This window comes from Trifolium pratense, linkage group LG1 (genome assembly GCF_020283565.1).
Source record: "Trifolium pratense cultivar HEN17-A07 linkage group LG1, ARS_RC_1.1, whole genome shotgun sequence".
Taxonomy (NCBI): domain Eukaryota; kingdom Viridiplantae; phylum Streptophyta; class Magnoliopsida; order Fabales; family Fabaceae; genus Trifolium; species Trifolium pratense.
Window position 1 is genome coordinate 221,804 of NC_060059.1, and position 27,338 is coordinate 249,141.

At 35.5% G+C, this 27,338-nt stretch overlaps 5 protein-coding genes and 1 long non-coding RNA gene across 8 annotated transcripts; 4 read left to right on the forward strand and 2 right to left on the reverse strand.

The window, feature by feature from the left end:
• The first annotated feature begins 5,230 nt into the window (after positions 1-5,230).
• LOC123921644 (extensin-2-like) lies at positions 5,231-10,598 on the forward strand. Of its 3 annotated transcripts, none has more exons than XM_045974291.1 (4): positions 5,231-6,542; positions 8,452-9,256; positions 9,377-10,112; positions 10,198-10,598. In XM_045974291.1, exons 1-3 carry the CDS (start codon positions 5,372-5,374, stop codon positions 10,074-10,076), a joined length of 2,676 nt encoding a protein of 891 aa, XP_045830247.1. In that variant the 5' UTR covers positions 5,231-5,371; the 3' UTR covers positions 10,077-10,112; positions 10,198-10,598. The 3 variants fall into 3 exon arrangements, with proteins under 3 accessions (XP_045830247.1, XP_045830238.1, XP_045830230.1); XM_045974282.1 differs by having other exon boundaries at positions 5,231-5,821; positions 5,870-6,542; positions 8,452-10,112; XM_045974274.1 differs by having other exon boundaries at positions 8,452-10,112.
• LOC123921662 lies at positions 10,599-12,252 on the reverse strand. Its single transcript, XR_006814140.1, has 3 exons — positions 12,109-12,252; positions 11,664-11,877; positions 10,599-10,715 (listed from the first exon to the last, which is right to left on the reverse strand). It is a non-coding gene; the product is annotated as an uncharacterized LOC123921662 (long non-coding RNA).
• Positions 12,253-14,840: 2,588 nt separating this feature from the next.
• Positions 14,841-17,343, forward strand: LOC123883798 (protein NRT1/ PTR FAMILY 7.1-like). The gene is made up of 4 exons (XM_045932735.1): positions 14,841-14,990; positions 15,086-15,303; positions 15,431-15,987; positions 16,145-17,343. Exons 1-4 carry the CDS (start codon positions 14,921-14,923, stop codon positions 17,013-17,015), a joined length of 1,716 nt encoding a protein of 571 aa, XP_045788691.1. The 5' UTR covers positions 14,841-14,920; the 3' UTR covers positions 17,016-17,343.
• Positions 17,344-17,583: 240 nt separating this feature from the next.
• Positions 17,584-18,564, forward strand: LOC123910532 (AP2/ERF and B3 domain-containing transcription factor At1g51120-like). Its single transcript, XM_045961679.1, has one exon. The coding sequence runs from the start codon at positions 17,584-17,586 to the stop codon at positions 18,562-18,564; it is 981 nt and encodes a 326-aa protein (XP_045817635.1).
• A 2,813-nt stretch (positions 18,565-21,377) lies between these two features.
• LOC123898398 (non-structural maintenance of chromosomes element 4 homolog A) lies at positions 21,378-23,798 on the forward strand. Its single transcript, XM_045949335.1, has 6 exons — positions 21,378-21,692; positions 21,799-22,105; positions 22,209-22,302; positions 22,661-22,877; positions 22,969-23,060; positions 23,261-23,798. The coding sequence occupies exons 1-6, from the start codon at positions 21,536-21,538 to the stop codon at positions 23,516-23,518; spliced, it is 1,125 nt and encodes a 374-aa protein (XP_045805291.1). The 5' UTR covers positions 21,378-21,535; the 3' UTR covers positions 23,519-23,798.
• Positions 23,799-24,099: 301 nt separating this feature from the next.
• On the reverse strand, positions 24,100-26,411 carry LOC123898388 (cytochrome P450 76A1). The gene is made up of 2 exons (XM_045949326.1): positions 25,334-26,411; positions 24,100-25,105 (listed from the first exon to the last, which is right to left on the reverse strand). Exons 1-2 carry the CDS (start codon positions 26,273-26,275, stop codon positions 24,464-24,466), a joined length of 1,584 nt encoding a protein of 527 aa, XP_045805282.1. The 5' UTR covers positions 26,276-26,411; the 3' UTR covers positions 24,100-24,463.
• Positions 26,412-27,338: the final 927 nt, after the last annotated feature.

Here is a 27,338-nt window from a genome sequence, read left to right on the forward strand (position 1 = left end):
CGGATCGTATGATAATTTGTGTCCACTCCGTTAAATAAATATGATATTCGCGTCTGTTTCATATTGGTGTGGGTATCCGCTAAGCGGGTAATCCACAGATTTTGAGATATCCGCAGATATTTACAAATATCCATTGATGAAATGGCAAATTAGGATTATTATTTTTTATCGTAAATGAAAAGTTGTAAGAAGATAATGAAAATATTTACTTCAAAAGAGACGAAACATGAAAAGTTTTCTCAATATGAAGATAAAACATAATAATATGAGAAGACTATTTTTTTCTAAGATAAAAATCAGGGCCGGTCCCGACTATTTGGAGGCCCGGCTCCGAATATTAAGAATATACGCCTTAATAAAAAAAGATGCAAAAAATTTAAAAGGAATAATTTTTATTTAAATTGTAAATAATATTAATGACATAAAAAAAATTGTCATCCTTGTAACTAACATACAAAATATTCATATTTTAATCAGTAACAACAAAATACATTTTAACTACGTAAACATAACACCTCACTTCTTTAGCAGTTTTTGAAGTAAATTCATCGAAACAAATCTTCATATTGTATTTTTTTGTTCACAAGCTTAGTCATTTTAGTTGGGCCTTTAAAATTATTTTTTAACAAAGACAAATTAAAAAAAATATTGAGTTCTCATTTTATTTTTGTGAATCAATTTTTTTTAATATTTTTGTAGAGACTTACTACCATATAAATTTGATGTTTTCTCTTTAGGCCCCCCATGGTTCTTTTTCCCCCTCTGGATTTTACTTTTTTGCCCTTCAATAAAAACTTCAGTTTCTACGAACCGAATTTTTTTTGTCGTGAAAAAAAAAAATTCGGTTTTTGTTAACTGAATTTGAACTAGAAAAAACTTTGGTTTATGCGAACCAAAATTTTTATCAAGGGCAAAATTGGAATATTTGGGGGTATAAAAGATACATGAGGGGCCTAAAGAGAAAACATCTATAAATTTTTGTTGAGGCCCCCATAAAATGGAGGCCCGGCTATGCAGCACACTTTGCACTTGCTAATAGCCGGCCCTGATAAAAATACTAGAGTTTATATTTAAATAGGATCATTTAAGTAATTTTGCTAATTTATTAGCGTGTATGGATATTCGCGGGCACAAATTATATTTTATCTGCGGATATCCAGTAAACTATCTGCTCTGTGTTCATGACAGATTTTATTCGCAAATATATGGTGGTACAAATATTTTTGTCATCCCTATCTACGGGTTTGCTAGATGTTTGCCCAGCCACCATAATAACATCCATTATTTTCAGCTCTTTTACGATTAAGCTCATAAAATATTGATAAGTGATAACACACGATCGAGATAATCTTTTGATTGATTGCTGCCTAATTAAAATGAGGATGTCAAATCTACGTGGGGAAAGAATTTGCTACTTTTTGATTCTTTTTCCTCAGACAGAAGATACATATTCAAGGGGTCAATAGAGTGTAAAGGAAAAAGGAGGCGAGTAATTGTTCTTTTAAGCAATTAAAAGTAAAGGAAAAAATAATACTAGTAATTAAATTCTTAATTAGTACCCAAGTTACAATATTATATATCCTCTAGAACAAAATTCATTTAAAAAATAATATTTTTAAATAAAAATATAACAACATCAAATTTTACTTTAGAGATGTCATGTCGATTCCAAACCAACAATATAAGTTGGATAAAAAAAAAAGTTAATGAGATTTTACTTCTACAACTAGATTCTCTTTGATTTTAAATATAGGCAACAATTGATTGAACAAAGTTATATATTTAGCCTAAATTTTAGATTAATGAATTTTTAGTATTAAAAAATACAAGAGATACGGTATAATTTGAGAAGGTACGTACTAAGGATTTTAACTAACTAACTAACGTAGTATTATTGTACGTTTTATGAGGAAAACAGAAAAGCAACGTATTCTTTTACACATTGGATGACCAGTTTTAGAAGTTTCTACCTTATCCTTGTAAGTTGTAAGTTGTAAGTTGTAACTGTTAAATTATACTATACTAAGAATTACTAGCTAGATGCAATGCAAGCAAGCAAGCATGTGTACGTACGATCTGTGTAAGGGATATAATCTGAAAAATCAGCATCATCGTGGATGTTTCTTGTTTGTTGGATTATTCGTACATGCATGCATGTTGCACGAGTTTGTTTGTGAGTTTTTGTATAAAATTAATTTGATATTTTCTCTCCCCCCTGAATTTCCAATTTTGCCCTTGAAAAAACTTCGATTCGTAGAAACCGAAGTTTTTTTTTGCCTTGAAAACAAATTTCGGTTTCTAAAAATCGAAATTTGTGCTTGTGCCCATAGAAGAATACCTCAAACATCGAGGAATACTTCTATAAGCACAAGTATAAATATATAGTGTTAGGCACACTCATATAAAAGAAGTAAAAAATTAAAGAGAAATAGTTAAAATAATATTGATTGATGTGACTTAATTATTTTTCTTTTATTTTTTTAGATTTATGTATGTGTGCCAAAATAAAATTAATTTGGGCTTGTGCTCATAGAAGTATACCTCAATTTTATTTGAGGCACGCAACGCAACGCAACAGAACTTCTTGTTGTACATGAGTTGAGAGTGCTCGCGGAATCCAGAATTGTAACAAGATAGATAGATAGATAGATATAGTACTACAACTACACTACACCTAAACATGGGAATTTAAGAACCAAAAGTGGTCCTCTAAATGACTTTTAACATGAGAATTAGCTGTTAAAAACAAAAGTCATTAATTAATTATAAGCCATTTGAATTGAAAAGGGACTCACTCACGGTTATATTAATTATTTCATTCCTATTCCTTTTCTCTTTCTAGCTTTTTCACCCCACTAACACTACCGCGCTTATTGCTTGCTTGCTTGCTTGCTTCTATTACCTAATCAATCAATAAATTTGTGTTTGAAATTATCAAATCATACCAAGATTATTTGTTTTCCCTTCAATCCAACTACCACCAATGATTTGATTTATGTTATATTTAAAATTTAATTAAGAGACTTCCTATTATACGACATTGACTATTGATAAACGATGATATTGTATTGTATTGTATTGTACTGTTTGAGAAGGAGAGAGAGAGAGAGAGAGAGAGAGAGGTGCACGCTGGCTGGCTAGTGGCTACTATTAATTCACATGGAAAACAAACACATCTAATCTAAGAACACACACACACACATTCTATGAAATTTCTGATTCATGTCATCATGTGCCACATATACATACATACTATTACTATAATAATACTGTATGTATGTATAAGTATAATGTATAAAAATAAATGACGCATTCACTGCCAGCCAGGTTATTAAGAACAATAATAGTAAAGAAATAGACCTACTATGTATGCTCTAGTCTAGTATGTATGTATGATGTAACAAAACCAAAAAGTTACCATATTTCCTTCCTTCAATAAGTAAAGACCGCATCTAATAGGATGGATGGATGATTGTCTTTTTCTCATTTCCAAAGACAGATATTTGTCCAAAACATTATATTATACTATTGTATCATACAAAAATACCTGATTTTCTCCCTCGATCTACCACTTGGTCTGTGACTGTGAGGGCTATTTTTTAATTTGAAATCTAACACAAGTGCAGAAGCAATAATGGGCACATTTCATTTGTTTATTGACGTCATAATTTAATCATGTAATGTTAGAGCCGACAATGATCAGTTGCTAAAAGCTATGCACTCACCAAAATATTACTAAAATATTCCATTCATTCATTCATTCATTCATTCATTCATGAGGAAGCAGCCCTCTCCTCTATCTGGTCTGTTAGCCACCAAAATAATTCAATCAATTGGCATTGAAATGTTTCCATTATGTATGTTATGTACTACTATTACTATATATATATATATATGAATGAGTGTGCGTTTCGTTTTTGGAATCATTTCTTCTTCGATTTCTGTTAGTGAAATCACTCCATCCCAAAACAAGACAAAGTAGATACTGCCAAATTCATACCCCCACCATCAATGGATTCAATTGAACTTACAGACATTAACAAAAGGTTTAATATCATTTTCTGCTAAAATGTCCTACAGACCAAGACATTACTAAAGTTCAAGGCCGAAAATAACAATTATTATTAATTTCATTCGTCAAATTTAATTACTAATCTGTAAGATACTAATCTTTTCCTGATTACTGTCTGTTTCTAACTCACTCACTCACTCTCTCTAAAGTTAGTGTACCTCGAATATAACCTGCAAAAGCTGCAACATGCACTTTGAAGAATTCATGCATGTGTTGACAACAATCACATGTTAATTATCATTATTGAAAAATCACATGGCTGAGAAAATTCAAAAATAAAGAGAAAGTGAAAGCAGTTGAACTAAAGTGGAGGACTAGAGTAGAGGCCAACTTGTACTCTTATTCCCTCCCTCCCTCCATTAGCTACTAGCTAGCTATTATACATTTATTTAATAAAGTGCATAAGTGTATAATTAGGGAGAGGAATACCATTGAGAAAAATGATAATTTTCTACTACTGATTTTAGATTATCATGACAATCTGTATCGTACCTAACGAACACGTGTACCTGTAGAAAATAAGGCATATTCTTTATTATTACAAACTGACAAAAGCTTATGTTCAAAACTTGCAAAAAGAAATAAAGAAAAGTCAAATATCTTCAATTTATTATTATTAAACCAAATATATAAAAAAAAATGATCCAAAGTTTGTAATAGCTGCCAGCCATTAAGGACTTGAACAAAATAATGAATCAGTGATGCAAAAAGTATACCATTCACTTTCCCTTCCTGTTCCTGCTAAAACAATAGAAAAGAAAAAGAGAGAAATAAAGCATTTTGGAGTAACTTTTTTGTCAAGATAGGCAACTAAGCAGATGTGATAAAAGAATAGTAAGTTAGGGTAGGGTAACTTGTGTTGGATACTATACTATTACTGACTGAGGAGGAGGAGGAGGAGTAGAGATGCTGATTAGTATGTAGTATTTAAATTATTAGTAGTAGTTGGAAATTAGATGGTGACTTGTTGATGGCCATTTGGAGGAAAACAAATTGGAAAGAGAGAGTAATTTAATTTGTGCTTAAAAAAAAAAAGTCACAAGGCCAGCTGGGGGAAACATAGTTTAAAGCATAAAAATCCAAATTGAATATTTTGAATTGGTCCCTCCCTCATGACAGCTCTCTTTTAACGACTCATTACTATCACTATAAGTATAGCTCTATGTCATGCACCTTATATCAGTCAATCACTAACACCAAACCTCCCACTCCTTTCTCTCTGTATCCTAATCCATTTCTAATATTATAGTGGTGAGGTTCTTCTGATCAGATACATTGGCCATCTTTTGCCTTCTCCCCATGACTGCTAGGGGCAGTGACCCCCAAAGGGGTCGATTTCGGCCGGAAATGGCCATGGCATTGCTCATTGTTCTGATTTCTACTACTGTGGTTTCCGTTGCTGCTGATGGTTACCCATACAATTCTCCACCACCACCTTATGAGTACAAGTCACCTCCACCACCATATGAACATAAGGCTCCACCTTACGAGTACAAGTCTCCACCTCCACCTTCCCCGTCACCTCCACCTCCTTATGTATACAAGTCACCACCTCCACCACCGTATGAGCACAAAGCTCCACCATATGAATACAAGTCTCCTCCACCACCTTCTCCATCACCTCCACCTCCTTACTACTATAAATCTCCACCACCACCTTCTCCCTCACCCCCACCACCTTACTACTACAAGTCACCTCCACCACCTTCTCCATCACCTCCACCTCCTTACTACTACAAATCTCCCCCACCACCATATGAGCACAAAGCTCCACCATACTATTACAAGTCTCCTCCTCCACCTTCTCCCTCACCTCCACCACCTTACTACTACAAGTCTCCTCCACCACCTTCTCCCTCACCTCCACCTCCTTACTACTATAAATCTCCTCCACCACCCTCCCCCTCCCCTCCCCCACCATATTATTACAAGTCTCCACCACCTCCAACACCAGTTTACAAATACAACTCACCACCTCCACCATCACCAACTTACGTGTACAAGTCACCACCCCCACCAACACCTGTATACAAACCCCCGTACTACTACAAGTCACCTCCTCCTCCAACACCAGTTTACAAGTACAATTCACCACCTCCACCGTCACCAACTTACGTGTACAAGTCACCACCTCCCCCGTCACCTGTATATAAACCCCCATACTACTACAAGTCACCTCCTCCTCCAACACCAGTTTACAAGTATAATTCACCACCTCCACCATCACCAACTTACGTTTACAAGTCACCACCCCCACCATCCCCTGTATACAAACCCCCATACTACTACAAGTCACCTCCTCCCCCAACACCAGTTTACTACTACAAGTCACCTCCTCCTCCAACACCAGTTTACAAGTACAACTCACCACCTCCGCCGTCACCAACTTACGTTTACAAGTCACCACCCCCACCATCACCTGTATACAAACCCCCATACTACTACAAGTCACCTCCTCCTCCAACACCAGTTTACAAGTACAATTCACCACCTCCACCATCACCTGTATATAAACCCCCGTACTACTACAAGTCACCTCCTCCTCCAACACCAGTTTATAAGTACAACTCACCACCTCCACCGTCACCAACTTACGTGTATAAGTCACCACCCCCACCAACACCTTACTACTACCAGTCTCCACCACCACCCACATACACTCCACCTCCATATTACTACAATTCACCTCCTCCACCTGCTGTGTATCCTCCACATCCTTACCCACATCCCTACCACCACCCATTGATTGTGAAGGTAGTAGGTAAAGTCTACAGCTACAGTTACTATAACTGGGAGTATCCTGAAAAGTCTCATGGCAAGAAACACCTCAAAGGTACATTACATTCATTTTTTATTCCTTAGATTTTAATCTCCCTTTTCTACATCGATATTTATTTATAGCCAAATTCTTGGTGGTTAATTTTTTTTTTTGAAGAATTTTTGGAATGAGGTTCATATTTAATTATGTTTGTCTCAAGGCTGATGTTTGATATATTTAAGTTTAGTTATTTAATTTTCAAACAACAAAGCATTTTATCTTCTGCATTATACCCTTTACCTTTGAGAACACATATCTAATAATAAAAACCAACTTAATTCCTAAATAACATACTCCCTCCGTCCCAAAACATAAACAAAAATGAGGCAAAAAATTTGATATATTTAGTTCAAAATTTGGATCAAATACATTCATTTTTGTTGACCAATTTTTACTTATATTTTGGGATAGAGAGTACAATGTTTATTAAGAACCAACTGCATGATGTAATAAAGAAAATCAATATAATAGATAACCGTTACCTGGCTTATAAATATTAATATACTTTGGTACAGAGATAACTAAACTTGCCCTTCTTTAAGTAAGACTTTGTGATGTTTAATTGTTTGTCTTTATTTATATTTCACCTAGTTGTAACTTGTATGACATGAATTTCAATTGATTGTGTGATAGGTGCTGTTGTTGAGGTCAAATGCAAAGCTGGAAGGAATATCATCAAGGCGTACGGTAAAACTAAAAGCAATGGAAAGTATGCCATCACAATTCCAAACTTTAACTATGTCAAATATGGCCCCAAAGTGTGCAAAGCCAAGTTATATGCTCCACCTAAAGACTCTCCCTTCAACATACCTACTAAGCTCAATGAAGGAACTGAATTGACGGTTAAATCTAAAGACAAGTATGAAGTTGTGCTCAAGGCTAAGCCATTCGCTTATGCTTCTAAGCATAAGCCTTCACCAACTCCTTACTACTACAAGTCCCCTCCACCTCCTTCACCAGTTTACGTATACAAGTCACCACCTCCACCATCACCTACTTATAAGTACACGTCACCACCTCCACCTGTCCATTATTATTCTCCTCCATATTACTACAAGTCACCACCCCCACCATCACCTGTATACAAACCCCCATACTACTACAAATCACCTCCTCCCCCAACACCGGTTTACTACTATAAATCACCACCTCCTCCAACACCAGTTTACAAGTATAACTCACCACCTCCACCGTCACCAACTTACGTGTACAAGTCGCCACCCCCCTCCATCACCCGTATACCAACCCCCTTACTACTATAAGTCACCTCCTCCTCCAACACCAGTTTACAAGTATAATTCACCACCTCCACCGTCACCAACTTACGTGTACAAGTCACCACCTCCCCCGTCACCTATATATAAACCCCCATACTACTACAAGTCACCTCCTCCTCCAACACCAGTTTACAAGTATAATTCACCACCTCCACCATCACCAACTTACGTGTATAAGTCACCACCTCCACCGTCACCTGTATACAAACCACCATACTACTATAAGTCACCTCCTCCTCCAACACCAGTTTATTACTACAAGTCACCTCCTCCTCCAACGCCAGTTTACAAGTACAATTCACCACCTCCACCATCACCTGTATATAAGCCCCCATACTACTACAACTCACCTCCTCCTCCAACACCAATTTATAAGTACAAGTCGCCACCTCCACCGTCACCAACTTACGTGTACAAGTCACCACCCCCACCATCACCTGTATACGAACCCCCATACTACTATAAGTCACCTCCTCCTCCAACACCAGTTTACTATTACAAGTCACCTCCTCCCCCAACACCAGTTTACAAGTACAACTCACCACCCCCACCATCACCTGTATACAAACCCCCATACTACTACAAGTCACCTCCTCCTCCAACACCAGTTTACAAGTACAATTCACCACCTCCACCGTCACCAACTTATGTGTACAAGTCACCACCTCCCCCATCTCCTGTATACAAACCCCCATACTACTACAAGTCACCTCCTCCACCAACACCAGTTTACAAGTACAATTCACCACCTCCACCATCACCTGTATATAAGCCCCCATACTACTACAACTCACCTCCTCCTCCAACACCAGTTTATAAGTACAAGTCCCCACCTCCACCGTCACCAACATACGTGTACAAGTCACCACCCCCACCATCACCTGTATATGAACCCCCATACTACTACAAGTCACCTCCTCCTCCAACACCAGTTTACAAGTACAAGTCACCACCTCCACCGTCACCAACTTACGTGTACAAGTCACCACCCCCACCATCACCTGTATATGAACCCCCATACTACTACAAGTCACCTCCTCCTCCAACACCAGTTTACAAGTACAAGTCACCACCTCCACCATCACCAACATACGTGTACAAGTCACCACCCCCACCATCACCTGTATATGAACCCCCATACTACTACAAGTCACCTCCTCCTCCAACACCAGTTTACAAGTACAAGTCACCACCTCCACCATCACCAACTTACGTGTACAAGTCACCACCCCCACCATCACCTACTTACAAGTACAAGTCTCCTCCTCCTCCTCCAACACCAGTTTACAAGTACAAGTCACCACCCCCACCATCACCAACTTACGAGTACAAGTCTCCTCCTCCTCCAACACCAGTTTACAAGTACAAATCACCACCCCCACCATCACCGACTTACGAGTACAAGTCTCCTCCTCCTCCTTCTCCAGCACCAGTTTACAAGTACACGTCACCACCCCCACCATCCCCATCACCTCCCCCTCCATACTATTACAAATCTCCCCCACCACCTTCCCCATCCCCTCCCCCTCCATACTATTACAAATCTCCTCCACCACCCTCACCGTCACCCCCACCTCCTTACTATTACAAGTCACCCCCACCTCCATCTCCATCTCCACCACCTCCTTATTACTATCAAAGTCCTCCTCCACCATCTCCCGCTCCTCATACTCCCTACTACTACAAATCCCCTCCACCGCCAACGGCGTCTCCTCCACCTCCTTACCATTATGTGAGTCCTCCCCCACCTACATCATCTCCTCCTCCACCATACCACTACACATCACCACCTCCTCCCTCCCCATCTCCCGCTCCCACATACATTTACAAATCACCTCCCCCGCCAGTGAAATCACCTCCCCCACCAGTTTACATTTATGCTTCCCCACCACCACCTATCTACAAGTAAGCTCAGAATGCAGCAACGCCTCCCCTTATAAATCATGTAAGTTTGTAATCTTACATACATAAATATGCATATATTATAATTGCATGCATGAATCTTAGTAATACAAATTATTTTTTTCCAGGTTTTAGCTTTCATCAAAGAATAATTGCAACCTTCATTTGGAACAGAGTGAAACATTTACCTTCTTGTCGAAGTTCGTTGAATAAAAGTCTGAATGTATTATCTCTAGGCAGCAATATTTGTGATTCAGACAAGATTGAGTCGATTTCTTTGGTGGCCATCTTGCACATCTTGGTCTTGTTGTACTCAAGTGACATACAGATCAAAATGAGGAAGCAACATTTGAATGTAAATGTCAAGTGAAAGCCATAAGTACAGTCCACTTTTAGTGATCTCTTTAATTTATTTGTGCATAGATAAACGTGGTCGTGTATGATTGCTTTTATATTTATTGTGGCATTTTTGTATTGTGTTTGAAATAAGTGTTAGTAACCAAGAAGAACATTAGATTTCTATCCACAACATAATTTGTGTTTATTTCCAACAGCATTTGCATGATTGTCGCAATTTCAAATAGCCCCAAAGGCTCACAAAAAAGCTTCTAAACACCACAAAGAAAGTTGTCTGGTTCACATTTCTCTAAAACAAAAAAAAAAAATAGCTCATTTAAAACATTTCTATTATTGAAGTTTGAAGAGTTATGTTGTTACTGGCCAACTGCCTAATGACTATGTTAAGAAGTCTCACATCGGATGTGAGATGACCTGAGCATGGATTTATAAGTAGAGGCAATCATCACCTTACAAGTTGGTTTTATAGGGTTGAGTTAGGCCTAATTTGATTATTTTTTCACACATACACATATACCGTTTAATTTAGCTACAATAATCAACTAATTTCCTCCATCTATAGTGGTTGAAAATGTCAGCGTCAATATTTTAGTTACAAACTCTTAAAAACAAAAGTATAATCAGCAATGTTCAAAAAAAAAAAACATGAATCAATGTGGCAGTGGTTCAGTCTGCGGGGAGGAATCTATGGAGGAAGTCTAATATCCAAGTCAGAATTAGTAGTATCTAGTAATAGTAAACAGCATGGTAGTAAAATTCGTGTTCCGGAATGTAGAATCGCATGTTTCTACGATCTCGCAATCCCTTGGTGTGTTCGGCTATGCTCATAAACGTAAATTGGTTGAAACAGCTAAGATTGCCGCTCAAAAAGGTGGGAATGGGGGGAATCGTGTGATTCACGGGTCCAGTTCGCAACCCGGTTACTTAAAAAGTTTAAAACTCTAGAAAAAGCTTTTTTTTTACTGTGAGCTGCGAAGGTTAATTTCTCACCTGTTAGATTCCCACTAAGTCTATTAATTTGTTGAAACCTTCCCAATACCCCCACACTAAGTCTAGTAATTACTTTTGTAGTTACTATATAAAATTATAACTTCCTTTGTTTTTCATCTTGAGGTAATGACATACGCGTCCAATTTAGTTACTCTAAATATTTGAATTAAATTTATATTTAAAGTCATGCATAACCTATCTGTTTGTTATGATTAAAAATAAATTGTTCAAAGGTTATAGTATGAACCTTGTCTGAGTGGAGAGTTTCTTGACTGAAGACAATAAGTTCCACTCTTGCCGTGCTTCTCAGGCCAATTGCAATATTGTAGGTACGCTTAAGCAATTAAGTAGCAAGAGGGGTCAAATTAATGATGATATATATATATATATATATATATAATCTTCCCATTCACCTCCCACCGACGAGTTTCATCTGTGAAAGAATATGATGATTGCTTACTCTGCAAATCCATGTGATAAAAAATGAGTCAAAAGTCAATCAGAATAATTCCGTCTCCCTGTACTGTACATATATGCATATATAAAATTAAAATAAAATTAAAAAAAAGAAAAAGCAATATAGAATGTGTTTGGTTGAAATGATGTTGGGAGAGAAGTGATTTATAATAATATGATGCAAGTAGGGTAAGAAAAGGGAAACATATTCTACTGCTAGGCATTGAATCAAACACCTTACAGACGCGGTAAGAAAGAAAACAAGTGAACGAACAAACGAACGAGTAGGGTAGTGGTTGATTGATACTCTGACTGAGATAGTGATACGTTTGTGTTTGTGCGATATCGTTCAATTATTACGGCCTAACATCCAATTTGGTGTAACAACATTAATTATCTCATCAGATTCAGATTTGAGGACCACAAACATAACTATTTTCATTTTCACGGACTGCACTATTTCTTTTCTTTATTCTCTCAACGACCTCGTTTTTATTCAAAAATTAATTCAACTTTTTTACTAAATTGCACACAACTCCAAATAAAAATGTTTGGGCACGCACACTCACATAATTAAGTAAAAATAAATACTAAATAATTAAGTCACATTATTTAATAATAATTATTTTTATCTTATATTTTTTTACTTCATGTATGTGTGCGTAAACATAATAAATTTAGTGTAGTGCCTATGATAGATAAATAAGTTATATGTTTAATTACACCTCCATTTACTCTAAACATAATATATTTTGCGTAAACATCATCTTTTTTATATATGAGCATGAGTTGCTTGCAAACATCCTAAAATTATTTTATGTTTGATGATCACGTCTGACTCTACTTCCATGTCCTTAACAGATAATAAGTACAACCACAACCCATAACCTTAATAGATAAATAAGTTATAATTCGTTGAAGGTCCCAGAAGAAATGACATCCACCAAACACAATGTCTTCAACTGTACATCGCAGCTCTTTATCAAATAAAATAGTTGCATGTGAATTGGTTGTCACGTTCTTAGGCCAAAAAAAGTTTGAAGATATCAATGCATGATCGAAGTAGAAGTAGATGCATTAACTCAACAACCTTGACATTCTCTTTCCTGAGAACCCCCTCAATAAAAACTTTATCCTGAACAATTTCACTCCCAACACGAGCCTCTTAATGTCTAATGGAAACAATCCCCCAAGAAGTTTATTTCCATCATACGATGGTTAAAAGATCTCAATCTTACAAATATTTAAATCAAGATCCAATCTTAAATCTATCTCCCAAATTATATCAAATGTTTTAACTACTTCTCTACATCTCCTTAATTTATTCTAATTCTTCGCACGTACTTTAATTGATAGTGATTTTCTTTATGTAGTTTTGCAGATTAGCCATTGATCCGTACATTGTATTAGTATACTTTATATATTATTTTATTACGAGGAGTGCTACCAAACATTCTCTTTTAAATTGTCTCTCAAGCTCTCTCTAACTTTTCACTCTTTTATTTGTTAAAATTAATATGGTGTGTCACTTTGGAAATAGATCCCACATAGTAATTAAATTGGTGAGATTCATGTGAGTTTCACCCAATTAAAAAATGAGTGTCGGAAAGAGTGTTCATTCAAAAGAGAGTTAAGTGGCATGTTTGGTGGTTTTATACGGTTCGAATTTGCATGGAACCAATAATGAGCAATTCATGATAATATGTTATTATCAATTTATCATGGCTTATGCCTTAATCAGCAACCAAGGTTGTAGTAGTAGTACTTAATTCAGATGACCATGGGCATGGCTAAAAAAAAATAATAAAAAATTAGAAAAAAAGAGAATAGAATTAAAGTAGGACTAATATAATGACCATCATGCAACTTCATGAAATTTAAACTCCGTCCATTGTGATCAGATCATCCCATACAATCATCTTTATACCTTCTTTTTGTGGTTGTAATTACTTTTATAATATGGGTCTTGTTAACATGTGCCCTAAGGGCACATGTTAAGATATACCAAAATAGAAATTCAACATTTAATGATACAAGAAATTTAATGCTTCAAAAGTCAAAATGCACAAATTAGCATTTAATAATTTCTATTTTTGCTTCCTTAACATGTGCCTTAAGGGCACAAGTTAACATTCTCCTTATAATATTTTGCTTCTTCTTAAATTAATTAATTCTTTATTAATTATATGTGTGAACTTGCCCCCTTGAAACGGTAATCAAAATGAAAAAGAATCATTATATTGCAAACGATCATTTTACACAAAGGTATACGTAATATTGAAGGGACATGTAAAACTACAACAATATCATACTCTATACTACTATCTTTTAAGATTGATTTGCATTTATAAAAATAGGATTATTGGTATAAACTAAGAAATATCTTTGATTAATACACAAATTTTAATTAACTTTAATATAAGTGTAAAACAATTGATAAATAGCTGTAAAAAAATTGATAAAGTAGGTAAATATAACTTTTAAATTTAAAACAACTGATAAATGAAAAAATTATAAAAAAAAATTGACGATTAAGATTTAACTAAAGGAGAGCTTTTTTTTTTTTCTTTCTAATAATATAAATTTAAGATGAGAGGATAGTGCCTTAAGTTTTATTTTAATTTAAAAAAATACTTACAAATAAATTTACATTTATATATCTCTCTTTCAAATACTAAATCTTGTCCTTTTGCCACTAAATTAACTCGTTAGAGTTAAGAAAGTGATTTTGAATGTAATCACATGTCTATCTCCATTTACACTTAATCAATTTATTCAATTTGTGCCGAAAACCTTTGGTATCATGTACAACTATTTTTGTAATAATAATTTATATGCTATTGACCATTCTAAAAACAAAAAGTTACACGTATTACATGTCTTCTGTCCATATAGAATAGACCCACTACTACCTTAATTATCTTTTTTTTTTTTTTTTTTTTAACTTGAGAAGTTGCAAGACATGGTGAAAAGGCAAATGATTATAAATTAATATGTAGTAGTAGTAGTAATGAAGGAAATGAAGATTAAAGAGAAGAGGTAGTTATTATGGAAAAAAGTGGCAGAATGAATGAGATGAATAAAACAGGAGGAATCAAAGTTGCAACCCTTTTACTAGGTTCGTACGTACTACTAAACAAATGGTTGCTATTTTATCTTTGATTTTTCATTTGTTTGTTTTACTATTGAATATTTGAAATAATGAATATGCAGTGAATCAAGCACTAGCTACTTTAGGTTTCTTTGGAGTTGGGGTGAATTTGGTTCTTTTTCTAACTAGAGTTCTTGGTCAAGATAATGCTGAAGCTGCAAATAATGTGAGCAAGTGGACAGGAACAGTTTACATGTTCTCATTAGTAGGAGCATTTCTCAGTGACTCTTATTGGGGTCGATACTTAACCTGCACAATCTTTCAAATTTTCTTTATTCTGGTAACAAACATTCAATATATATTAATTAATTTTACCATCCATCATTGTAATTGTAACTTATGGTTAACAAATTATTATATATATTTTAAATTTTCTGTATCTGTTTTTGTATAAATAAATTGAATAGGGGTTGGCACTGTCTTGTTTGTCATCATGGCGTTTCTTGATCAATCCAAGTGGATGTGGTGATGGGCATATTCCTTGTAAGCCATCAACAATTGGAGTTAACATTTTTTACTTTTCCATATATTTAGTTGCTTTTGGTTATGGAGGACACCAACCAACCTTAGCAACATTTGGTGCTGACCAATATGATGAGAAAAATCCAAAAGAAAGGAGTTTAAAAGTAGCTTTCTTCTGTTATTTTTACTTTTCTCTCAACGTTGGATCTTTGTTCTCCAATACTGTATTAGTGTATTATGAGGACACAGGGAAGTGGACAATGGGTTTTTTGGTATCATTCATCTCTGCTATCATAGCCTTTTTGACCTTTTTATCAGGATCTCCACAATATAGATATTTGAAGCCATCAGGAAACCCTGTGGTAAGAGTTGCTCAAGTATTTACAGCTGTTGTCAGGAAATGGGGTGTTGATCCACCCAAGGCAGACAAGCTTTTTGAGCTTGTTGGTTCTAAATCTGCCATCAAAGGTTGTAGAAAGATTCTGCATAGTGATGATCTACGGTAATATTTGATTTTGCTATAGTGCATGGTTATATATATATATATATATATATATATATATATATATATATATATATATATATATATATATATATATATATATATATATATATATAGTCTTGACTCTTGAAACATATTAATGTTGATGGGTGTGCAGATTGATGGACAAGGCAGCAACCATTACGGAGAATGATGACGAGGAGAGTCGAAACAATCCATGGAGGCTTTGCACAGTGACTCAAGTTGAGGAAACAAAATGTGTATTAAGAATGCTACCGATTTGGCTATGCACAATTACTTACTCAGTTGTATTTACCCAAATGGCTTCACTGTTTGTTGAACAAGGAGATGTGATGAACTCCAAGATAGGAGAATTTCGTTTGCCAGCAGCTAGCATGTCTATATTTGACATATGCAGTGTCCTTGTATGCACCGGAATTTATCGCAAAATCCTTGTGCCATTAGTTGGAAGATTGAGTGGTAATCCAAGGGGAATTAGCGAACTTGAAAGAATGGGAATTGGCTTAATATTTGGAATGTTGTCAATGGTTGCATCAGGTATCACTGAGATTGTAAGACTGAGAAATATTATTTGTAGCCAAAAAACAAGTTCAATGAGCATATTCTATCAAATTCCACAATATGTTCTAATGGGTGCTTCAGAGGTTTTTATGTATGTGGGTCAATTGGAGTTCTTTAATGGTCAAGCTCCGGATGGTATAAAAAGTTTTGGGAGTTCACTTTGTATGGCTTCAATGTCTCTTGGAAACTATGTGAGTAGCATGCTTGTTAACATAATAATGGAAATCACTGCAAGAGGGCATGACAAAGGTTGGATTTCAGAGAACCTCAACAAAGGGCATATGGATAGATTTTTCTTCCTTCTTGCAGGACTAGTTTCTTTTGATTTTGTGATTTACTTATTTTGTGCTAAGTGGTACAAGAGCATCAATGTTCAAGGTGACCAAGAGGAGTTAGAGTTGGATGATTCTAATAATAGTAAATCTGCATCCAAAGGCCAACCTTAATTTGTCAACAGAACAAGATTGGAGCTGAGTGTTTATTTATTAATTAATAAGGATTAAAGATTATATATGATTTAAACAAAGCCTGTTGGATGGTGGAGAAATGACAAGACAATAAAAAACGGTTCATAATCATCATAACATGAAAAACAATATTATGAGCCAAATAGATTCAGTTTTCCTAAATTAAGCCCAAGAAACTTGACATTATGTTCGTAACTTAAACTTTGTTACCTAGTTAGTAGTTTGGTTTAATTTCTCAACTAACTGATAGAGTTGTTACTACAACCGAATATAGTTCATACCGATGATGATTAATTATCATTTTACACGACAACAGAATACCATATATAATAATTAATTGTCCTATATATATATATATATGCTTTCATCCATAAATCAATCATATGCATGCATGTGTCTGTGACCTTAATATATTAATTAGGATTCAACACCAACCCAATCACATTAATATTTGTGTACCACTTGCTGTTTCATTAATTATTTGCGTTGTTTTCTGAATTTTCAATTACAACACAAAATAAATAGATGATTCTAAACTCTGTAATAAATGGCCGGGAGCTATGAAATGTCATGTTCAACTGAAATAAACAAATTGGCAAAACGTGCGAGGTATGAAGCAGAAGGGTCTCAAAAGTTCAAAGGTATTGTTCCTCAACAAAACGGACATTGGGGTGCACAAATATACGCAAACCATCAAAGAATATGGTTAGGGACATTCAAATCCGAAAGAGATGCTGCCATGGCTTACGACAGCGCCACCATTAAGCTTAGAAGTGGAGAAAGCAATAGGAATTTTCCATGGAATGACCAAACAGTTCAAGAACCTTTTTTTCAAAGTCATTATAGCATGGAAACAATTTTGAGCATGATTAGAAATGGAACCTACCAATCTAAATTTGCCACGTTTCTTAGGAACCAAAGCCAAAGTGGCATTGTTGGGTTGAAGAAGAAGAAGGGTGGTGGGGAACAATTTTCTTGCACACAACTTTTTCAGAAAGAATTAACACCTAGTGATGTTGGTAAACTAAATAGGCTTGTCATCCCCAAAAAACATGCAGTTACTTATTTTCCTTTGGTTTATGACAACAATATAACTGCAAACGAGAACGAGGATCATAAGTGCAGCAGCGATGTGGAGGTTGTGTTTTATGACAAACTAATGCGATTGTGGAGGTTTCGATACTGTTATTGGAAGAGCAGCCAAAGCTATGTGTTCACTAGAGGATGGAATCGATTTGTCAAGGATAAGAAATTAAAGGCTAAAGACACCATTGTGTTTTATACGTGTGAACCTATAATAAATTTCAAAAAATGTGGTGATCATCATGAACAACTCTTTTCATTGATTGATGTAATATATCATAGAAAAAAGGGAGAAGATGCCAAACATGTTTTGGAAAAAAGGATAATAATTTCCAATGAAGTGGATGATGAAGAGACTCAAGGTAGAATAGATTTGAATGCATTTCATTCCACACATAATAATTCAGATACAAGATTTAAGCTCTTTGGCGTAAGTATCAGCTGAAGAAATATTTAGTTTGCAGCTTTAATGTTCTCCATCGTCCTTTGTTTTTTAGGGAAAAAATGTTACTCTTAATGTGCAAGCAAAATGTATTTTATTTGAGTTTAGAAATCATATAAACTAGGAATTTCAAAGATATAGGAAGAAAAGTGAAACAAGAGTTGGGATATTTTTCTAGTTGTACAGCTACTACGAAATGCATATTAATGTATTAGACATTTGATGACAGTCAATTATATGATGTTTTTAGTACTATTTTAGAATAGTTTTAGAAGCAATTGAAGACCAAATGCAAGCAAAAACTTAAATATACGAAGTTACTCGATCAAGAATCAAAAAAAGTGGAAAATGCACAAAAAAAAAAGGGAAAAAAGGAAGAAATTGAAGAATTCCTAGTTCATGAAATTTAAACAACCTCCATTGGGCATAAACGAGGACAGTGCAACGATAGGACAGGTTTCATTGTTATTTTGGTGCATTTGACATAATCGAAACGACAAGATTTGGAATGACAATATTCAGTCCCCGAGCCAAGTTGGAAGCATGACGTTCGTCGTATGGAATAAGTGGTTTACCGTTCACCAACTGCAGCGTCATAACATTGTTCCTGTTGAAGATCCTAGGCTGGTTCAGAGGGAGAAACCGGGAGTGGGGTGAATAAAATGCAATGTTGATGTTGCGTTTGTAGTTGGGTCCGGTGTTACTTCTATGAGTCTTTGCTTTCGTGATACCAATGAGCATTTTGTGGCTGACTTGACTCAATGGCAGCAGCCTTTTTTATTCCATAGTGGAAGGCAAAACATGAGCACTATTACATGCTATGAAAGAGGCTATCCATCGTGGATTTGAGCAAGTTCAATTTGAAAGTAACTCAAAGTTGTTGGTTGACGCTATCCATTCGAGAAGACGGGATGATTCAAAATTTAGTTTAGTTGTTAACGACATTATTCTTCTTATGTCATCTTCTTATATAAACTTTGAGGTAAAGTTTGGTAGGAGACAAGTGAAATTGGTTGCTCATACTCTTGCTAGAGCGGCCAATGTTTGGATTAATTTCCATAAATTTGAGATTATTCTTTTATATATTAAAATTAGTTAATGATATGAATTAAATTTGTTTGGTTAAAAAAAAAAAAAACTACGTCCATTGTGAATTGTGATCATCTTATACAAATCACAATTTATACTTTTTTTTTTCCACAAATATATTTTTATACTTCGGAACTCAATTATAACTTTGAAAAAAGAAGCAAAACTTTGGATTACGTTTGCATGTCAAACCGAAAAAAGAGTCGCAAAATCATTTGAGTTTTTTGTGGTTGTAATTATTACTTTTATAATATTTTGCTTCCTCTTAAATTAATTCTTTATTATATGTGTGAACTTGCCCCCTTGAAACGATAATCATGACGAGTCCATGAAATGAAAATCATGAGTCCATGAAATGAAAAAGAATTTCCTCAACCACATTTTACATAAAGGTATATTGAAGGGACATGTAAAACTACAAGAATTTCCTAAACTCCAAAATACTCTATATACTAGTATCTTTTTGCATTTATAAAAATAGGATTATTTGCGTAAACTAAGAAATATCTTTGATTAATAAAACAAATTTTAAATAACTTTAATATAAGTGTAAAACAATTGATAGCTGCAAAAAAAATTGATAAATAAAAATATTTGATAAAGTAGGTAATATAACTTTTAAATTTAAAACAACTGATAATGAAAAAATTATGAAAAAAATTGACGATTAAGATTTAACCAAAAGAAAGATTTCTTTTTTTCCTAATAATATAAATTTTTTTTTTTTTTTGGTTTTTCACCACCAGTTGAATCTGGTTTGGAGGTCAGTTATGGCATCAAGTGGTTCCAGTCCCCTCCCGATCGCAGTTGTGGGGGATCGAACCGCGGTCCTCCCTACCAAGTTCAGCGCCAATCACCACTGAACCAACTAACGATTGGTCTAATAATATAAATTTAAGATGAGAGGATAGTGTCTTAGTCCTTTATTTTTTTAATTTAAAAAACACTTACAAGTAAATTTAAATTTATCTCATTTTATCCACCTTAATGGAGAAATTTTTTTTTAGTTATTAGACTACTTGACCAAAACATATCTACTCTCTTCTACCATACTTACTGAGAGGTCATTGGAGAAGATGTAATAAAGATGACGTTTGATGTCCGTAATAACAATGGGGACTCAACCACCTAAATTCTACCCACATCTACCTCATTCCTAAGATAAACAACAAAACCTTACCGAGTGATTTTAGACCCATATCCCTTTGTAATGTCAATTTGAAGATTATAACAAAAACTATAGCTAATAGAATCAAAACAATCCTTCCTGATATTATTAGCTTCAACCAAAGTGCTTTTATAAAAGGCAGACTTATCAGGGACAATACACTTATTGCTTATGAGATTTTCCATTATCTTTCCCGCACTAAAATCATATGTTTAGAATACCATACAAGATGGCCTATCTCATTAGGCCATCTTTGTTTGTTTTTTATGATGTTTTCTCTTCCCACCGCCCATGAATTTTTTATCCTCCTTGAATTTCTAATTTTGCCCTTGAAAAAACTTCGGTTCGTAGAAACCGAAGTTTTTTTTTGTCTTAAAAACAAATTTCGGTTTTTAAAAATCGAAATTTACTCTGAATTTGCACTAGAAAAAATTCGGTTTCTACGAACCGAATTTTTCTGCAAGGGCAAAATTAGAATATTGGGGGTATAAAAAATTCATGAGAGGGGAAGAGAAAACATCGTTTTTGATAGGTGGCGCAAGAATGTTTTAGTGATGGACTTTTGTTTGGAGGAGAGGTCCGAAGTTCGTGGGCCAGATAAGTAAGCCTATATTGCAGCGAAAAGAAAGAGAAGTGAAAAAAAGGGAGGTTAATTAGATTTGAGCAGCGGGAAAAGTAACCCTCAGTTCTGTTCAGTACTGTACTTAGGGTTGAAAAATGTCTCGCAACAACGACGAAAGAGAAGAAGAAGCGTTTCGTCGCGTGAAGATAGAACGCCTCAATGCCAATGATAACGCACCGGAAGACCACCAAGATTCTTCCAGCCGCAGAATCATCCGCTCCGAGTTTCTCAAACTCAAGTCTCTCATCAACGGTATTATTATTATTTCTTTCTCTTTTTATTATTATCATTTCAATTCAATTTCAACAAGAAATAGAAACTAACCCTACTAGTTACATTGATTCTTCGGGGGTAACAGAGAAAAAGGATGATTTGATGAACACTGATTCTGACAAGTTCGATTCAATCCTTCATGAGTTTGACAAATTACATGACAAAGTCAAAAGACCTCGAGAGCAGGTTGCTGACGCTGAAGCACTTCTCGATCTAACACACAATTTGCTTGGATCCGTTAAATCTCTTGTCAACGAAGGTGTTACTCCTTCTCAGTTTGTTTCATCTCTTCTCAAACATTATGCTCACCCACCCAACACTTCAATTCACTGGCAAAAACTTGGCATTGCTGTTTCCCCTATTTTCCTCACGGTTCATGCTCCATCTACCATGTTAGTCTCTTTCTTATTTTCCATTTTCCTCATTGCGCATCTATTTTTATTCCTTTTTTTTTATTATTCAACTATCTTACCGTTTTTCTCTCTTTCTTTCAAGGCTCGGCCCCATGGAAAACCAGTTGAAACAGCGCAAAGCGATCATGCCTAGAAAGCGAGCTCCCCGTGCAACTACAACTGCTAGGCCTGAACAGGTAACATACATTACTCACCTTCCTTTTTAGGTTCCTTATTCTTGGTTTGCCGCCTTTACATTTTCAGGGTTTCTATTATATGCTGTGCATTGATTTCCTTGTTTCACTTTTTCTACTTGTTTCCCCCCTATACAACAAACAAACCCTAACTTCATTGTGTGCATGTAAATAATAAAGTGAAGGTTCTTACATAAATCCTGGACAGTTTGTTTTTGAAATGTTCGACTTAGTAGTAGCTCTTTTGTTGCTTTGGTTGTTCCAATTGCAAAACAGATTTGGAATTGATTTAATGGTGTTTTGATTTGTATGCTCTTAAGTACTTTGGTTTTTATTGCTGCTTATTGTTTATTTGGAACAGCTGGATGATGCTGTTGGAGGCGAGAAAACTGATACTGACAAAAACATGTCTATCATGTTTAACATATTAAGGGAAAAGAAAAGGGTCCAACTTGAACACCTGATTTTGAACAGATTTTCATTTGCTCAGACAGTGGAAAACTTGTTTGCCCTCTCATTTTTAGTGAAAGATGGCCGTGCTGAGATCATTATGGATAAAAACCGTGTGCACTATGTTGGTAAGACTTGCTTTTGTCACAATTAGCTAACTACTTGCTTCTGATTTCTTTTTTGTATTTAAATTAAATATATGCTATGCTATCTTTTCAGCACCCAAAAATGCTCCGGCTGCCAACTCTGTAATGTCAAAAGAAGTTTCTTACACTCATTTTGTCTTCAGATATGATTTCAATGACTGGAAGGTATAAACACACCCTCTTCTTGTTAAGTGGAACTTTGAATCATGAATATTAATGGAAATTTCTTACACTTTTTTTCTACGCATTTTGGTTGCTATGTTAGTTATGCTGACAAATAATACATTACTCTGTGTTCATTAGAGGTCCTGTACATTAAATTATGATTCTTTTGGTAACTCTGTTGACACTGTTTCCAAATTCAGATAATGAAGGATGTTGTGGCTGAGGGTGAAGAGTTAATGCCACATAGGATTCAATACAGCAACATGGTTAACTCACCGGCAGAAACAAGCGGTGACAATTCACAACAAGCTGCAGCTGTGACTCCGATTAGAAAGATATCCAGAAATCGGGGGCGGGTTCTGCAGGAAGAAGTTGTTGTGGAAGAATCGCCCGAGTGCAGTGATGAACACTTTTCTAGAGCTGCTGCAATACGAAGGTGTAAGCGTAAACTTCCTTAAGAAGTTTCATATTAGGTACTGAATCAACTTAGAATGTCCCTTATTAAGTTTTTTAATGTAGAGAGGATGTAAATAAATGTAGATCTGTAGAAGTACAATGCCTTTGAAAGGCTGGCTTTGTTATGCAAGTGCTTATAATGCACCTTACATTCCCTCTTTTGGGTTTTTGGAATGTCAATTCTTGTGCCATTTCTTTTAAGTACAGTCTGTTGAAATGTGTAAACAGGTTAAGCGATTGGTGATTGCCTTGTGAATATGGTGTCTTTTTTTGTTGGTCAAATACATGATTTGAAAACTCATTAAATCTCAACAAGTAAAACGGTTTGTGCAAGTTTTGGGGGGTGGGGTGAAGGCAAAATTCAAACTGTAGTTCTTACATTTATCTGAAGGATATTTTATTAGTACTTTTGTGGCTATGTTTATGTAGGTGAAACTTCTGTGAAAAATGAGAATTTAAAAGGAAAACTACTTTATTTTTAGTTATAATTGAATCTCCTTTGATCTATGTGGATTTAGGTAAGTTTTGTGTGTTTATTTTGCCGATTCTGGTTGAATTTTGTCAGAATAGGATAAGAAAAACTGATAGAGAAGGTGGACTAATCAACATAAATGGTAAACTACAGCCAGTGCATGAAATTGTTTTGTTTGTTGAGACTTCTGGGCTTGTGCAAAGAGCCAATCCAGTGTGCATGAAAGGAATATGTAATAGATACATCTTCATATGTAGCAGTATTTTACATTCAAAATGTCCGCACATTAATCAAACCACGATTCTTAATAAACAATATGCAAATCAGGCAGAAAGTAATTAACTCTAATTTACTACTAGCGTAGCAAACCAAGATGTAGAAAAGCATCAAAGCAACTGTTCATGATGATGACAAGTCTTAGACAGCAGCATGTTTGTACATTTTTGTTTAATTTGTAGCTAACTGGTAGATGCCATTATTGTTTCGCTGCAACATCAACAGGGGTTCTTTTGTAAGGCACAGGTATGGCTTTCAAAGGAACAGCTTTTCTCAATGTTATTCCCATTCCCTCTGTCATGTCCATATCCTCTGGCTTCAGGCCATCGGGCAAAATCCAATCAAAGTAGCTGAGGAGTGAGCCTAGTGCCAGTGGAAGCACACGCGAGGCAAGAGGCATTGCTGGGCACATTCTTCGACCTGAACCAAAAGGTATAAACTCAAAATGGTGTCCCTTGTAATCTACCATGTTTGGCTCCATAAACCTTTCTGGCCAGAACAATAAAGGAGCATCCCACACTTTTGGGTCCCTCCCAATTGCCCAAATATTCACTAAAATTTGTGTTTCTTTGGGAATGTAGTAGTCTCCAATCTTGCAAGAGTCCATGGCCATGTGAGGAACCAAAAATGGAAGAGGTGGGTGAAGTCTCAACGTCTCCTTGATAACTGCTTTGAGGTAGGGAAGTTTCTCTATGTCATTTTCCTCAAATTTCCTATCTGCTCCTATTTTGCTCCTTAGTTCCATTTGCACTTTCTTTAGCGTTCTTGGGTTGTGTAGAAGTTCTGCCATCGCCCATTCTAGTGTGCTTGTTGTCGTGTCTGTCCCCGCAGTGAACATTTCCTACAACCGTATATTCTTATCAATGTTACAATCGGCCATGTTTCTCTCTATGGAATCTTCCATTTGACAATATTTTTTTTGACAAATTTTTACAATATTTTAATCTTACTCTTATATACTTACGCAATATAACGAGTGCTTGAAATTCGAATTCACATATTAGTGTACATATAATAACAAGTAAAACATATATGTTTTGTATGGCAAATTTAAAGTGAAGGGACTTACAAAGACAACAACGTTAATAGTCCTCGAAGTAAAACTGTAGGGCCCGCCGACACTGTCGCCACGAAATTGCAAGAGTACATCCAAAAAGTCTTTGTTGTTTTCATTCCCACCGTCAACAATATCATTTTCCATCCTTTGTTTGATGAACCAACCTGCTATCTCAAAGGCTCTTTCAACATGAAACTGTGTGTTTCTCCTTATTCTTTGAGGGTCAAACCTCTTCAATATAGGAAAGAAATCTGCAACGTTTGGTTTCCCAGCATATTTCATAACCTTAACCACATGATGATAAAATCTAGCCCCTCTCTCCATTTCAGGGTCTAACAAGTCCTTTGAAAATATAAGGTTCCCAATGAGATTAAAAGCCATCAAGAAAAAGAACTTGCCAACATCAACACCATTCCCAGACTCACGAGCAGCTTCATCTATCAAGTGAACCATGCGGTCTATGCATTTTGCACGCACACCCCGCATAGCATCTAAGCGACTTGTGACAAAGAACTCGGTGGTGCTCAAGCGTTTCAGCATGCGCCAGTGGGCGTTGTATTGAGAAGTTATGAGTGAACCTTCACTACCATGCCCATGATTCCCTTTCATGGCCTCATAAATCTTCCTTCCAGCAAGAGCAACATCGTTGTTTTTGAACATGTCACAAGCTACTTCACTCGAGGAGACAACGACGGTGCACATGGAACCTAGCCAAAGGGTCATGATAGGACCATGTTTACGAGCAAGTATTGTAAAGGACTCGTGTGGAGGTGACAAACCTATCTGGAAAATGTTGCCAACCACTGGCCAACATCTTGGTCCAGGTGGAAGTTGATGACCAAGTTTCGTTTTTTTATGTTCCATCACCATTGCCAACCATATCCACACCAAAATGGCTAATACCAAACACACAACCCCGTAATATTCCATATTCTCACTTCCCCTGCTAATCATAATATTGATTTATATACTTGCTTTGTGGTACCACCAAACAAAAGCATCTATGTCATTGTCAGCCAATGGGGGAAAAATCATTTCCTATCTATGACATGTTGTACCCTAAAAAATGTTTTTATAATGTACACCCCTTGCAATAAATAGCCAAGCCTTAAACTGTCTTATAAATCGAGGTTGACTACATGGAGCATATTCTCTCATGATTATTTTTTTTGGGTTCAAGTTGTCAATATATACTAAAAAATTAAATTAAATAAAACTAGTAACAAAGATCAGTGACATAAAAATATGAAATTACTCTCCAATTAATTCGTCACTAAATTTTGTAACGGATTTAGAGAGGAATTTTATGTTTCTTCTCTCTAAATTTCACTTGCTAATTTAACCTTTTTTAGTATGACTCATAATTCAACCTTGCTAAATCAATGACAGATTAATATTGGCCCCTTCACTAAAATGAAGTCGAATTTTTTATTTTGACAAGAGAATGTTTATAGTATTTCATTCATAATAACCCACTTGGGTTGATGCATTGGTATTGACTTGGGACCTGGGAGTGTGCTCCTTTTGAGGTCTGAGGTTCGATTCTCTCTAGCGCCAATTTGGGTGGGTTAATTTAGCTTCTTAAAAAAAAAAAAGTATTTCATTCATAATCAAGTTCCACCGATAAACATCAGAATAGGCGATATTCACCGGGACTTATACATGTGAGAGCAAGCTATAGATGAGGCTATTCTTGCGAGAGCATGAACCACCTCATTCGCTTGGTTAATAATTAATTATACAACTCAAAAGATTAGAAAAATAAAATTATAACAGGTCTTAAACAACAAAAAAAATGTCCGAGGTTTCAATTTAATTTTTATAGAATATTTTTGAGATATCATATATGGTCCCCCTAATCTAGATGACTGGTGAGCTTGAACAATGCTTATTGGTTACACTATACTCCGTACCAATTTAAAATGCTAGTATATATTCACAACTGCCCTGGAACTTTTTATACGTCGTTTGTGCATGACCATATATACAAGCTTATGTTTCATAGTGAATTTTGTAA